The sequence below is a fragment of the Falco punctatus genome (assembly GCF_963210335.1).
Source record: "Falco punctatus genome assembly, chromosome: Z".
In the NCBI taxonomy this organism is placed as follows: domain Eukaryota; kingdom Metazoa; phylum Chordata; class Aves; order Falconiformes; family Falconidae; genus Falco; species Falco punctatus.
In genome coordinates, this window is record NC_137586.1 from 25,231,440 (window position 1) to 25,247,231 (window position 15,792).

Sequence of the window (15,792 nt, forward strand, 5' to 3'; positions counted from 1 at the left end):
GGGCACTCAAATTACACAGAGCAGAGCTGCAGCCCCCAAGGTACAGGGCACCAGCACATGAAAGTGATGTCCTCAAACTGGTAACAAATAAGGGAGCATACTGAAGAGATGCTAACAGCCTCAGAAAAGATGATGGCAGCTGTTAGCGAGGAAGCTTCTAGATTTGACTTTATTAGAATTTGTATATTAACTTATTTTTAAATTCCAGTTATTAGGAAGAACAGAAACAGTTTATTCAGTAGAAAGGTGCTCTCCCAGAAGAGATTCCCAAAGACCTTCAAAAAAACCCCAGGATTAGTTTCCTTCTTAGTCAGCTAACTCAGGAAGACAAATGACATCCCCTGTTGTTAGGCAATGAAAAGTTAATGTCATTTATTACCTCTTTTCTTCCCCTGGAACAACCACAAGTGAAAATCCAGCCGTTAAAGCTTTGAGCTATTTACTGGTAAACTAAACCACACCAGACTAGGTGGCATTTTAATAGCAGTGTCCCTGTGAAGCCCTCAAACAAGCAAAACTGGATGTCGAGGACACCATTCTGGCAAAATTTCCTTGCTCTTTCTAATGTGAGACCAGGTCTACCATGTGGGCTGGTGGCACAAAACGAAGGCACGTCAGTCTCCAGTGGCAGAGCCTGACTGCTCACAGAAAGCCACGTTCAGGTCAGGCTACCACAGATTATCCTCAGTTTGTTTTCCCACCACTGTCACCATGGGTAGAGTTGCTTCAACTCTGGAAATGGCAGGGAGGAGATTATCACCATGCTTTGCCTCAGTCTGGGTATGGCTCAGGAGAACCCAACTGTACTGCTGGGTTCCACTCAGGCTGATTTGAGTCTCTCACCATGGTTGTCTGTGGCATGAAACTTGCACCACAGCTGTCTCAGCTTCACCTCTTGCATTCCCACTTCAGAGCTTCATTTCCATTTTTTGCACCTTTTGTTGCAGCAGACAGTACATGCCACATGAGGCATAACAAAAGACATTGCCTGCAACTCAGGAAAACTGCCACACTCAACCCACTTTCTCTACCCAGTGTTTTTCACACACAGATATAACTTGGGCACATTGCAACCTGTCTGCTGATGGCCTGCAGCAGGAAGTAACCAAAAAAGCAGTCAAAGCACATCCGTTGGCTAGGAAGGAGAAAAAAGGAATGCTTTTGCTATTTTACATCATCAGGCAGGTACATCGGTATAGTACTGTGTTATCCACAGGCACAGTTAATGACATAATTCTCCTGGTCCTCTGCTCTACTGTATCCAAGTGCTTTTCCACAAAAATCACTAAAGAGTAACGGCAAAAACCATCACACATAAAAAATGTGGTGAAGCTGTAAGTGGTTTTGTTGTTTGTGTTCTGAGTAAGTGTCACATTCCAATTAACACAGGTTTTATTTAATCATTTAAGATATTGTAAATTTATTAACTCAGTCCTCAATACAAGCAAGCTCTGAACTTCTAACATATAGCACAAGAAAAAAAATCAAGTCAACATAATCAGCTTTCAACACAACCATAAAGGAACAATAACAATAAATGTTTATTTTCTTTCACAGACTTTTAAGGTAATGCTGAAAACATGGCTCCAGTTTGGGTTGAAGAGAAGACTCTGGACTCCAAGTCTGGTTCAAGAGCACTACAATTTAAAGAAACAAAGCCCATATCGACAAGAAGGGCTTCTGCAGCCTGTAACAGAAGCTACTGCATCTTCTTGTGGAATAGAAACAACTATGTTGAAAGCTTGTTTTGGCTGGTTTTTTTCCATACATTACACTCCTTTAAGTGACTTCTCAACTCACCAGGGTATTTCAAGTTTTCACACATAAAACCTCTGTAAAGTTGCAGCAACAGCAAAATCAGGAGGTAGAATCAAATCAAAATGAATTAATATTCACCATGCAAGCAGTCAGCAAATGCTGAAGACAGCAAGCATCAGCAATCCATTGATATGTATAAAACTGTAGCTTTTTGCTCCCCCCCCTTTTTTTTTTTTTTTAAATTCAGTGAAAGTCACTATTTTACCTCATCGATATCTGAGCAGGTAACTCCATTTCCCGTGAGCCCTTCAGGGCAGGGGCCGCACTGAAATCCCTCTGCTGTCTCCACACACCTGACTCCCCTGAAGCAGGAATTAACTTCACACTTGGGTTTACTGCGCCTAGGAAGTTGAGTTGGAAAATTCACAGTTCCCAAACCTTTAATGAAGAAAGAACAATAGTTTCAGCCATTGAAAGAAACATCCACCATAGCTTTCAGCTGGCAAGTGCTCTGAAGAGATCCCCGAGACACTGTGCAGCAGGGTTTTGTGTTTCTGTGCTGTGCTGTTACCAGCTGTGCTGCGGCTGAAGAGACTTCATGCTGGGAATGGCCCAGCAGCTTGCTGTGTCCCCAGACAGGGGAAATTAAGGCTATTTTGTTACGTCCATGTGCTTCTCCTCGCTACAGATAGTGGCCCTCCTGCTATGTTAGTCCCAGCGCAGACCTGCTGCTGGCCAGAGGAGGAGAATCTAAAAGCCAGTGACCTCAATGGCCCAAGGGACCCAAGTGTGATGGTACAAGGTATTTTTCTGGCTAAATTGGCAACACTACCACTTCATAAGAAAAACACTGCCATGGTTTCGCAAGAGGCCATCTGATAGTCTACAGGTATGAGGAATAAAAAGCAGCAGCGGGCAGGCCATGAACACACAGCAGGACATGCAGCTACACCGACTTGGGTGCACAGAGACCAGCCCTGGGGAAAAGCAAGGTTTTGGTGATGAACCTCAGTAATGATGCATGCAGGATTTAAAGACATTTCTTCAGCACTTACACATGAAGGTTAACCTGGCTTGAGCTCAGCTTGAGTCCTGATGAGACTGACAGACTGGGAGAAGAAATCAACTAAAAGACCCATTGAGTTCAAGGCCTTTCATCCCACCCAGTAAAGGAGTTGGGTTTGTGGCTTTTGTTTATACTGAATGCGTGTGTGTCCTGATCATCAATTAAGTTGGAGGACCATACAGTGGCATTTGGGGAAGCACTTATTTCTTCCATTTAGCGAAAAGCTGGAGACCACCTATTGGGTCTTAGTGCTGTTAACCAGTGACTGCATACTCAGAATCAGATGAATTTCAGGTGGACTGCACAGGATCTTCCTCAGAGTGACAACACCAGCTAGAGCAGAACATGATTCCTCCCTTGTCCTTCTACTAAGATTGCTCATGAGATACCTGGCAGGCAACGTCTCCCTCCCCAGGAACATGTGGCACAGCTTTGTGGCAGACTGAGAACTGGCAGTACAGGGTGAGTGGTACTGCTTAGTTTAGTGGGGGTTTTATTTCCCAGTAGGTGATTGTCAGGTCTATGGAAATGGAAAGCTTTTTCTCTAATAAAAATCTATTTTAAATTTGTGTCTCGTACATCTAGAACTTTGGACATGGTGTTTTTTAAAAAGTACTTCTTAGAAACCACATACAGCTGATGCAATCAATACTAGTTTTAAAATGACACTACATCTGATCTAGTTGGCTTTTACAAGCGATAACAGGAACACTTACCACATGCTTGGCACTCAGCTATGGTATTTCTCAGAAATGTTGTTTCTTTGACCTTAAGGATATAGAAAATAAACATTATTTAGATATAGGCAGCTCCAGTTTGCACCTGGCTGCCAGAAGAACCATTATCATTTTTCCCCAGGATGCCACTCAAACCGTGTGACATACGTACTCTCTCTTGAAATAAGATGTTCCTTGTACTCCATAAAATTAAGGATCGCAATAACGGTTGTACTTCACTTCAGCCTTCATCAACAGGGACTTGAAAAATGACAGGCTTAACTAACAGCATGTGCCACCAGCAATTCCAGTTCTGACACCCACCAGCAGGTAGAACAAATGCAATTTCAGTCCTGTGCAACAGACTGACCACTAACTAACAGTGTGTTAGGACAGCTACTCTGGTTCCTTTCCACTTGAAGACACTAGATTTTCTGGGTCTGAATAAGGCCCCTGCACTCCCACATTTAGTGGTCCTCCACAATGAGCACAAGGTACCAGTACCCATACGGTTATTTCTTTTCCACTGTGTTGTGGCTCTGAGGCAACAAACTTTACACAGGAGTTTATTGCTTATGTGAACTCTGCCCTGACTCTATCAAAACTGGCAAGCTTGGGATGTTTCACACTGAAGCCTTTATACAATACCTGTTGTCTGAGAAGGTCTTTCACATCTCCCAGTATTTGGTTCATCTGCATCATCTGACCCATCAGCTGCCTATTAAAATCACCTGCAGGGAAACAGCAATGAAAAAGACTGCACAGTCAGTGCACTTAACTCTCCATTTGCCATGATAATTTCTGAGATACAAGATAGAAACACCATGAGAAGGAGGACAGACATTATAGTTACTTAATCCCTGTAGGAATCCTTAAAGCAAACACAGTATCTGCATTTTTTTATAGTGATTTGAATGAACTCAGGGCTTTTCTGGACTAAACTTCACTGTATACCACAGAAACAGGCAAAGCAGAAACCTCTCCACAGAGTGAAAAGCAGTCTGTGATTTTTCTACCATTATTTCAGTGTCAAGGCTCTCTAGTAAAGCCTAACAACACCAGCAACTAATGCTGCCAGAGTCAGGGGTCCCCCCCAGGCCTGAGACCAGCAGCCCTAAGTGAAACCTTAGGATTTCAGGTCTGGGTTTTTGTGAAAACCCATTTGGGGCAGGAAGACAAGGCAGCGGCATGAAGTATCTCTGCGTAAAATGGCAAGTCACCCTCCATAAGTGTATTCCATGTCACCACAACCAACTCCTGCATACTTTCAAAAGTGAAGTTACTCAGCTTTCTGAGCAAACTCACTGTGCAGCTCCAACCATGCATCAAGAGTGCCTACTCTGATAAAAACAGCACTTTTAATACCTGAGACAGTAACATGGCTTTTCTTGCAAAAGGCAGCTCATCACACTGTACACAAGTTTCATGGCTACATTTGCTTCTTGGGCGTGCAGAGTTTGTATGGACTCACAAAACAGCTACTCAACAAAGTATGAATGCACACCAAAGCCAACTGTCAATATCAAGAAACAAATTAAAGACCTCTTAGACAAGACTGAAAAATACATCTGTAATAAGACATAGGGAAGGACCAGAACCAACTCAGGATATTCACATGAGAATCTTATCTGTTAGATGAAACATTACTTTTGAGCCAGTGACAAGAGAAGCAAAGAGCACATTAAGCACAGTATCTTGTAGTTGTCTGTAGCTCACTTCTGAGTTTGTAGGAATCTTGAGCAGCTATTTGTTTACTTCTCTAAGTCTGTATGTCAAAACAAATTTCACAAATATATGCTCTTTTATGTTCTAAGCAGGCACAATATTTTGATATTATGTCTCTGGTGGTGTGCTCCAACACCCCCCACCCCCCCCAGCCCCTCCACCCCCACCCCACCCCCTCCACCCCCACTCCCCCACCCCCCTCACCCCCAGTTCCTGACCTACAGACGAAGAACCGTATCCAGCTGCAAGTGGAGCCAGGAAGCTGGCAGTTTGACTCGAGCAGCACATCTACCTTGCAGAACAGATGACGGATGCAGCCCAACAAGTAAACCAACAGACTGATGCCCAGGGTGAGGCAGAGGCCTCTCAGCCTGGCGTTGCTTCTGTGAGGGCTAGAAGATTCCGCATATCCGTAACCGTCAGCCTGCGCCTGCACCGAACCCTCCCTACTCTGCAAGGAGCGTCCTGGCACCCGGTTAAGGGCCAATCAGCACACAACAACTGACTTTAGTCCCACCTCACCAAGACGATAAAATCTGGCATTTCAGAAGCTTCTTCTTCCCTCCTGAGGGCAAGAACTCTAACTTCGGTGTGGGTTGACGGGCCCAGATCTCTCTCCTCCCCAAGCAGGCATGCCTCGCTGGTAAGCATTGCGCCTCCGACCACGGCGGGTGTTACTCGGGACAGCATTACTATCAATCCTTAAGCTCAATTTTTGCAGCAAGTGTACTTATCAACAGCAATTCCTAGCTTGTTATATCTGTCGCCTTAATAAATCATCTGTTCTTTCAGCTTTGCAAAACTGTTCCAGTGCAAGTCCTTAAACGGGGCTCTGACAGGCAAGTGTGACATTCTGGTGAGTGGCTGTACACACAATCCTTTAGACTCAAAACCACTGACCGAGTCTGAGACTAGGATTGGATCTAGCTGCACCTACACTCCTCTCTCAGAAGCTTAGAAAGCAAGGGGATCCCTTCTGAGCCTTGTGACTCAGCGGGAGGGCTGTGTCCCACCTCACCCCTCAGCCACTCATCAGACTGTTAGCACAACAGAAAAGTGGCATCTCAGGCAGGTTTGCCATGGATAAACTGCTGCAAAAACATACGAGTGCATCATCCCAAGTGGAAAAGGAATGCGTCCAAAGACACCAGGCACAAGTACATAAGCTCATAAGAGAAAACCAAAACTTAATAACTGAAAATAGGGAACTTAAAATGCTGTTAGCATCAGCTGAGAGACGAGAAAATCAACTACACAAAAAGTTAATACTCTTACTAAATCAAATGCCATCCTCAGTCTCGGCTAAGCAAATCCGCAAATTAATACAGTGTGCAGATCCCCAAAGATGGGATGGAAACCTCTGGTGTGATAATGATGAACTGCTGGCAGGCTCTAATTATGATCCTACCCCAGAACCTGTGGCTATAGAACCATTGACCAAAACCAAAACCACAAATGAGAGATATAACAATGTCCGTGCTACTGTAGGTATCATCTCACAGTCTCCTGCTGAATTGACAAAGTTACAGAAAAAGTATTCCAGGCGTCCAGATGAATCTGTGGTGGAATATGTGTGGCGAGTCTCACTTACAGGGGGTGACCTAATCATACTAAGCGAGGAAGAAGCAAGAGGCTACTGGGGCCCTGGAGTATTTCTAACCATCACACCAGGTGACCACAACTATTCATTAACTGCACGGGCTGCCCATTGGGCCAGTGGTATAGACTCGCAAAACCGAGGTGAGCCTCTTGTTATCAGAACCTTGAGGTTTTCTGATTTGGCCGTATCTGTGAAAAAAGCAGCCTGCCTACAAGCAATGTATGAGAGAAACTTGTTACTGAAATCCCCAATGCTAGCTCCTATTGATCCAACAAAACTAACTCCCCTTATTCGAGGCCTCTCGGGTAGCTTGAAAACCTACGTAGCCAGAGCTCAGAACCTTATACACACCACTTGTGTTAAGAATGCTGCTGCAGCTGCTGCACAGCCCCCACAGAAGCGAACCCATATACCCACCTGGAGCGAGCTTATGCATGAGTTAAGGAAATACAGGCACCGAATATGCCGGGTTGGCCAGACCACCAGGAAACCCCAGGACCTCCAGGTCCACACCACTAAGCCTAAGCCAGAGAACTGATTCAGCAGGGGGAGGTTGCTCTGCAGGAAATAAATCAATTCCTAGTAGACTCATGCCCTCAGCCCCACAACAGAATTTAATTGATTTAACAGATTTTGCAATGTTAAAACTACTGAGTAGAGCAGCCCCAACAATTCTTAAATGCAACCTAGTTGCAAAACAGGACAACATTAAAGGAGATACTGAATATAACAAAAGCCAAGGCAATAATGCTCTTAAGCAACTCCCTATGTGTGCGGAGTTAATGCATGGCATTGTTACCTGCAGTCGTGAAATGAGCTGGGACAGTGCAGCAGCTGAAAACCAAACCTGAAGTCCTGGGGAGGAGATCACAAAATAAGACCCTTGAAAAAGGGGACAGAAACTAGATCAAAGGTAAACAAATTAAAAAACCCTCAAACAGAATCTCAAGAACAGAGAAATGAATTGTGGAAGAATATATTAGCCCCAGGCATTCCCAGAGCTATGATTCAAGGTCAGCCTACTGGCATTATTTTGAGTCTGGTTGAAACATTCCAGAAATGAGATAACAGTGAAAGGAAGGACCTTTTTTTAACTCCTTCAGCACCAGTCCCCAGAAAGGAAGACAACTCTTTCCTTCCCCTCAGGGGGGAATTGCAGGACATGAAGTGAAAAAAAATGAGTAATGTCCTGAAGGCAATTGGGCTTGCCTGTCTGGAAAGGGGAAGCTTATTAGTGAGTAAGTGATGATGGCCCATACATTTTAATTCCAGTCGATCCTCAGAGGCAATTTGTGAAGTTTTTAACAGGCACTGGAGCACAAATTTCAACTCTTAACACAAGATGCTGAGAAGCTGGGCATGTGATCTGGATGGCAAAGATTAAAGATTACCACTGTGAACTGGGTGAATGTTGTGTGTGTCAAACTGACAAAGTCGATGTATGTCTCGCTGAGCTAAAAGCGCAGGTCGACTACTTGCTCTGCAATTAAAATCATCATGAAAGTATTTTAGAGTTCGATGTTTTTAACAGGCGAACCTGGTGCCTGCTGAATGGCAGCGTGTGGCTCAAACATTGATCCCAACCCTGGCAGAAACCGGGAGGCTGCAGTGGATGTGCTGCTGCACACAGCCCCTGCACTCCCTAACTCAGAAATCACTAATGTACCACAATATCTGCTGCGGCATTAAATGGGAGTTTCTGAAGTCATAGGTGATTTGGAGAAACAACAGATTATCTCCAGAACCCACTCCCCATATAACTCACCTGCCTGGCTGGTTCGGAAACCAGACCAGAGGTGGCAGGTGGCCTTCAACAATTGATTATCAGTGCCTGAATGCTGATACAGCCCTGCTAACAGCTGTGGTACCAAACATTGCAAACTCAACAGCTATTTTGTCAGCAGCCACACATTCAGGCCTAGATGGAGTGGTAACACACCTAGAAAAAAAGAGGTATTATCACTCAGGTGCACTCCCTCTATAGTTCTCCTGTCCATCCTTGTTAAAATGCCTCAGACTGGAATAGTGGCAATGGTCCTAACCAAAGAACCTTTACGCTTGGGAAGCAAAAGATAGCTCTGGAAAACTCTATCAAATCAGTACCAGCTGGACAGTACCCACCTTTTAACCTAACATTTGCCGGTCAAATAACGACCGAGTATCTTTTTCCCTTTTTGTGTCCACAGGTACTCCAAATGCCAGACAATTGCACCTGGAGTCAGACTCCTCTATAACAATCTAGAGTGCCCCCAAGGACTGCTTATTTTTATTTGTTGGGTATTTCTGGTTTTAATCCTCATACTTATCTGGAAACCAAATTTTTAATATGGATACAGCTAACAAACCTGTGATATTGTTTGAGATAATAAGTTGAAATATCTTGTGTGTATATTAGGGTGTCGAGTTGAAACACACGTGTTTGTATTACTCATTTGAAATGTCAGTTGTCATTTAACAACCAATAGTCCTGTTATTCTGTGTGAGTAGTTTTAGGAGGATTTGTATAAGTTTAGCATGTATATGTGTGGTGTGTTTGGTATTTGTATATAAAACAACTGGGTTTGGGTAGGATAACTTTGAATTGTAAACAAAGGTGTAGGCTGTGAGGTGAAGGATGTAATTAGGGTTGGCGAACATGACATTTGTAAGTGGTGCTGGGAAGATAGGCTTTGGGTTAATATGCTCATGGATAATACTCCACTGGGATCAAAGATACCTGGAGTGAAAATAGGCAGACTGTCTGTCCAAGTCACCTGTGTTTTGGATGATAACTTAGTCCTAGCCTTGAAAAAGGGATCTGCACTTGCCCTCAGTGAATCTAGTATTACTGCTTATGTGTCTCTGCCTAAATCTGTGGAAGACCCCCTTGCCATGGGTACTCTTCCCACAGACAGGGTGGGGAGCTTGCCAAGACAGTGGAATACAACGGATACCCTCCAAATGTGAAACCTTATTCCCCAGAAAGAAAGCGAGTTGCTTTGCTGTGCGGTTCAGTCAGCCATTTAGTTTTTCCACCATCAGCAGCACAAAGTGTACATGTTATGAAGAGGAAAATGTAATTCTCACCTGTCATCAGATCATACGGGGAAAAACAGATTTGTGACCATGGGGATGAGTAACTGACATCCTGGAATATAATCAATTCATAACTACATTCTGGTGTATACAGTGGAATAAAGCACAAGACTGTCCAAAAACAAATGGCTGTAACAATAACTGTGCCTGGTTCAGGTTTGATGAGAATGGCCCTCCGAGTTTTACACCATTTGACCTGGGATTATCTTTTGCCTCAGTATCAAACAAGCCAGCACTGTGGTCTTGCTAAAACGTGATAAATTGTTCCAACTGGAAACAATATGATTGGGTCAAATACTATTGGCTAGTTTACACCCCCCTAAAAATGGGCTGTCTGTGCTGCAATCACAGTATAACATGTAAGTCAGTAAGTGCAGACTTTGCACTTGCAATGATTGCCATGTTGCCTCTGATGGTGCTCCAGCTGGTTTGATCTGGGTCTGTAGTGATGGGAATATGTACACCTCTTTGTGGGCTAGGTCACCTGAACTGCAGTGTACCTTGGGCCTCCCAACACTGTGCCCCACGTGGAAAAGGACTCCCATCCAACCCCACTGGGTGGCTTGCATGAAACGGGTGAGAACAGAACTGGGGGAGTGTGGGAGGGAGATGTAGAGGGGTGGCAGGACACAGGATCAGCCACCCGCATGACCTGGGGAATGGAAGGATTATGAGGATTTGGGTCAGTTACCATGCAGATGCAATTATGGATGAGTAAGTTAGCCTATCCAGAAGAAAGGCTAGCTAATGCTTCCAAAGCCAGTTTACAGGTGCTCAACAATCACCTACAAGCTACGTCACAAATGGCTCTTCAGAATCACACTGCACTGGACTTAGTGTTGTTACATCAAAATGGACCTTGCGGCTACCTACGTCTCTCCAGTACTGATTCCTGCACCCATATCCCTAATGTTTAACAGGACCTCAACATCCAACTACAGAAGATGCAACAGGTGGCACAAGACACCCATGAGCTCTGAGAATCAATTAAGAATAGCTAGCTTTCAAAAGTGTTTAGTTTGTTTTGACTTGGTGTTACTGTTTGGATCCAAAGGTTAATTCAACATGCTTTGATGTTTATTATGATTATAATTATCATAAGCGTAGCAGTATCCTCCATAAAATCAACTATTATGAAAGCTTGTAACACAAAGAAGGTGCAACTTACCAATTATACCCCTTTAATGGGAGAAGATGAAAACGAGGAAGAGAGAGACAAGCCCCTCAACCCATCTATATGCAAATTACGTGATATTCCTCTTGGAGAGTTGTGACTAAAGCCACAGGGTGGAACGCGGCAGAGTGCTCTCCACGCCCCCTCACCCCCAGTTCCTGACCTACAGACGAAGAACCGTATCCAGCTGCAAGTGGAGCCAGGAAGCTGGCAGTTTGACTCGAGCAGCACATCTACCTTGCAGAACAGATGACGGATGCAGCCCAACAAGTAAACCAACAGACTGATGCCCAGGGTGAGGCAGAGGCCTCTCAGCCTGGCGTTGCTTCTGTGAGGGCTAGAAGATTCCGCATATCCGTAACCGTCAGCCTGCGCCTGCGCCTGCACCGAACCCTCCCTACTCTGCAAGGAGCGTCCTGGCACCCGGTTAAGGGCCAATCAGCACACAACAACTGACTTTAGTCCCACCTCACCAAGACGATAAAATCTGGCATTTCAGAAGCTTCTTCTTCCCTCCTGAGGGCAAGAACTCTAACTTCGGTGTGGGTTGACGGGCCCAGATCTCTCTCCTCCCCAAGCAGGCATGCCTCGCTGGTAAGCATTGCGCCTCCGACCACGGCGGGTGTTACTCGGGACAGCATTACTATCAACAGTGCTCTACCCTTAAGCTCAATTTTTGCAGCAAGTGTACTTATCAACAGCAATTCCTAGCTTGTTATATCTGTCACCTTAATAAATCATCTGTTCTTTCAGCTTTGCAAAACTGTTCCAGTGCAAGTCCTTAAACGGGGCTCTGACAGGCAAGTGTGACATTCTGGTGAGTGGCTGTACACACAATCCTTTAGACTCAAAACCACTGACCGAGTCTGAGACTAGGATTGGATCTAGCTGCACCTACACTCCTCTCTCAGAAGCTTAGAAAGCAAGGGGATCCCTTCTGAGCGGGAGGGCTGTCATGTGTAGTCGTCCCCCTCCCCAGCCACACACCAGACTGTTAACACAACAATGCCCAATGGCTTCAGGGAAGCTTATTCATATGTTACCTTTGTGGATATTGAAAGCTTGTATGAAAAATACTTTTCTTAATGTTTACATCATTGTTTTGTACTTCAAAGCATGTGTAACTGTTTCCAAACATTCTAGTAGGTACAGTCCTACTCCTCACCTACTATGTATTCTTAATTTCAGATTTTCTCATCAAAATACTGAACCAGTTTAAAGACTCGGGAACCACCTGTTTGAGAACCTGCCTCTGTTTTAATCCAAACCTTATCTTATTTTTATTTGGGAGGAAGGTGGAAGGTCTTAATATCATGGGTATTTCAGAATTCCATAGTGGAACCTGGCATGCAAGCTGTCCAGACAGATGACAGGGTCTATTCTTGATTTGCTTGTTCATTTCAAACAAAGAATGGTTTAGGTATTATTGATTGAGATATGCAAAAAAATTCTCAAGATTTTAGAGGCTGTTCAATGGCTAGCATCTAAATAAAAGCGAGATCTATTCCATACAGTTAAGTTTTGCAGACTGTTGAGCTAAACAGGTTACACTGCCATGAACTACATGTCCTGTTTGCAAATTTAGACAGCAGAACAGAAACAGATGACTTCCTATAGTTGTTTTTTTTTTTCTTTTTTTCTCTTCCATTTAAAGCCAAGTCCTACAGTAGGCCCCACCTGCAGCAGAATAACTGATGGTCAGTGGTAAGAACTCAGAGAGGCCTTTCAGGTAGCTGTTGGTCCACAGTATATTGTGGGGTGGCTTTTCCCAGGAGTGAGCAGGGTAAGCAAAAGGTACAGCCTGGAGCTATTCAATTATCTGATCCTACCATGAGATCTCATGCATTCCCCACCTACTGAGGCAACTTCCCAGTTTAGCTAGTCCCCAGCTCTATACGCTGAGTCAGTGAGAACCTCAGTAACAGAATGGCTTTCACTGCAATAATTGCATTCAGAGACAAATCTGAAGAATTACCATCCAACAGGGAACTCTTGACATGATTAATCTCTGTAAGCCTGAGGTCACATCAGGGAGCAACCCTGTCTTTCTCTTCCTCAGTGTAGAATCATAGCATGGTTTGGTTTGGAAGAGACCTTTAAAGGTCACCGAGTCCAACACCCTTCCCACGGTATGGACATGTTTTGCTAGGTCAGGTTGCTCAAAGCCTCACCCAACCTGACTTTGAACACTTCCAATGATAGGGCATCCACAGCTTCTCTGGGCAACGTGTTCCAGTGAAGGACCCTGGATTTAAAGCTTTGTTGCACAGTTAATTGGCTCAGGCAGAGCAAATGCACAAACACTAGCTTGTGTAATTGCAGGCCACTGTGAAATGCCTCATAGATACTTCTTCTAGATCTCTTGGGAGCAATACTGGTTCAAGCACCCCACTTGCCCCATCCAGCAAAGTCAGATTCCTGAAGTGTCATTCAATGAGATTGTGGTTATTTGGCCAGAGATCCAGCCATGAGTAAAGTATGGATGATGGCTGACCAGAGAATAGTTTCCTGTCAGCCTATAATCCTCCCCCAGAGAAGCTCCACATACAAGTTGCACATGGAATTATGAAGATGAGGGTTCAAGGTAAATAGAAGGAGACACCTCCTCAAACATGTGACAAATTTCTCACCAGGAGACAGTCTTGAATCATACATTCAAAACTGACTGGATAGATTCATGGAAGCAAATATATTTTGAGTACAAGACACAAAGATTCCACCTCTGAGTCGAGAGCTCTGTATACCATGAACTGCTGGAGAACAGGAAAGCATTGTGGAAAGCCACACTATAACTCCACTCTCCTATAATCTTGTCCTTGGGTCTGTATTGGTGTACTGTCTCCAACAGCAGCCAGGTCAAAAGAACCTTTGGTCTGGTGCAACACAGCAGGTTTTTTAACACTATGTCAGGTTCAGGTACCCTATGTGAAGTAGATTACCTCCAAAGATCCCTTCTGACCTGAATGGTTTTGTGATGATGATCACACGCAGCATACTAATCTCATCTACCAAATACAGTGCAACTTGCACTGTATTTTCCTGCCCATAGAGGAAGATCCAAATACACATGCTCTCCACTGTCTCATCATCATATTCTCATCTACACTGTTTAGGTGTCTTAGCTGCACAGACTGAACATGGAGGGAATGCTGCTGCCACAGCAGTGAGCAAGGCACACAGTCAAAGCCACGTACAATGACTCAGGTCCAATGAACTTCCCAGGGTTTTTCCAATTAATATGAAAACACATGCTTTTACCAAAACATAGTGGTCTTACACCTCTATATAGCTAAGCATTCACATTCCAGATTTTCCTGGCTGAAGGCAAAATTGTGGTTATCTGACATACTGCTCCTGTAAAAGGGTATCGTGAAGCATATACAAAGTGCAAGGCAGCTGAGCTAATATTGCTGCTGGAACATTTGCACCTTTTCCTTTGGTGGATTTGACTATGTAGACTTTGAATATAATCATGTGAGGGTTTTTATTATTATTAATATGCTAGTAATTTCACTTGAAAGTTATAAACAACTGAATTTGAGTCTCAGACAAGCAGAGGCAGCCAGGGAGAGACAATATCTTCTGTGTAACTGCTGTTTGTATCATTGATTAATGAGCAAAAGGTTACAAATAAGAAAGCTGCAAGTCTGCAATCTGGAAACCCTACTCACAGAGCTCTGATTTTTTCCAGGAGCAAACACCAAATTACCCATCCCTTCTATGTGCAAATGTCTGTTGATCCAGGGAAAAAAAGAGACCTTTGATGATAAAACCCTGATTTTTTTGCCTAGATATATATATTAAGGAGCAAGAAAACAGAAGCATGTGCAACTGAAGATTTATATAGCTAAAGGACAAAACACACTGCTGTCACTGGATACCACTGATGCCTACATCCATGTAATGTACCCAGGATGCTCTCATGAAATTTGTGTACCTTGTACTCTATTCTAATCAAAAGTAGCAATGCTGCAGGGTTGGGTGTGGTGGTGGTGGGGGGTGGACAGGAAAGGGTGTGAGAGAGAACTTCTCATGGATCCCATTTCAAACCTCAAATGCACTTGTTTTTTTCCCCATGGTTGTCATGCATGGTGTGAGCCCATCCGTCTCCCTCACACAGGCAGAAGAAAGGCAGATCAAAAAGGACTAGGAAAGGGGTACAGATGGGGCATTCTAGCCCAGGTCTGCTGTGTCAAGAGGTTAGAGAGCACCCCCACCCAGCACAGCTAATTTCACCCAGCCTATGGGGACCTGCAGAAAACCAGTAGCCTCAGCTCCTTCCTTTCCTTCTTATTCCCAGCTCAGTCCCAACAATGCTCAGCACAGGCAGGAAGGAAAATGGTTTTGGAGCAGATTTCCAGTCCAACACATGACAAAAACCTTGGCTAACTTGTGGCAGGACTAGTGGGTGCTTTGCAATAGCTTTTTCCATGTGAACCTGCAGGCTTTGTAGCTGTAGCACCAACATGCTCCACAGTCTCCTGTGTCCGTCTTCATACTTTGTTACTCCCCTCTCTGGCACACTCTGGTGACCAACAAAAGATGAATACTGGCCACATGGAAAAGTACATTAATAGGTCTTGCTACTCTATCCATCCACCTAGTTTCATAAAGCCTGTTGCAGCGTATCACACTTAGGACTACTTCTGTCTGCAATTTGGATATTTAAAATATTATT

General features: G+C 44.2%; 1 protein-coding gene across 1 annotated transcript in view; it reads right to left on the reverse strand.

The window, feature by feature from the left end:
- Positions 1-15,792, reverse strand: part of THBS4 (thrombospondin 4) — a 47,081-nt gene that overhangs the window by 20,647 nt on the left and 10,642 nt on the right. The window contains exons 5-7 of the mRNA XM_080370856.1: positions 4,189-4,271; positions 3,541-3,592; positions 2,024-2,196 (exon numbers count right to left, since the gene is read on the reverse strand). Coding sequence (XP_080226982.1) covers positions 2,024-2,196; positions 3,541-3,592; positions 4,189-4,271 — 308 coding nt within the window. The remainder of the gene's footprint in view (positions 1-2,023; positions 2,197-3,540; positions 3,593-4,188; positions 4,272-15,792) is intronic.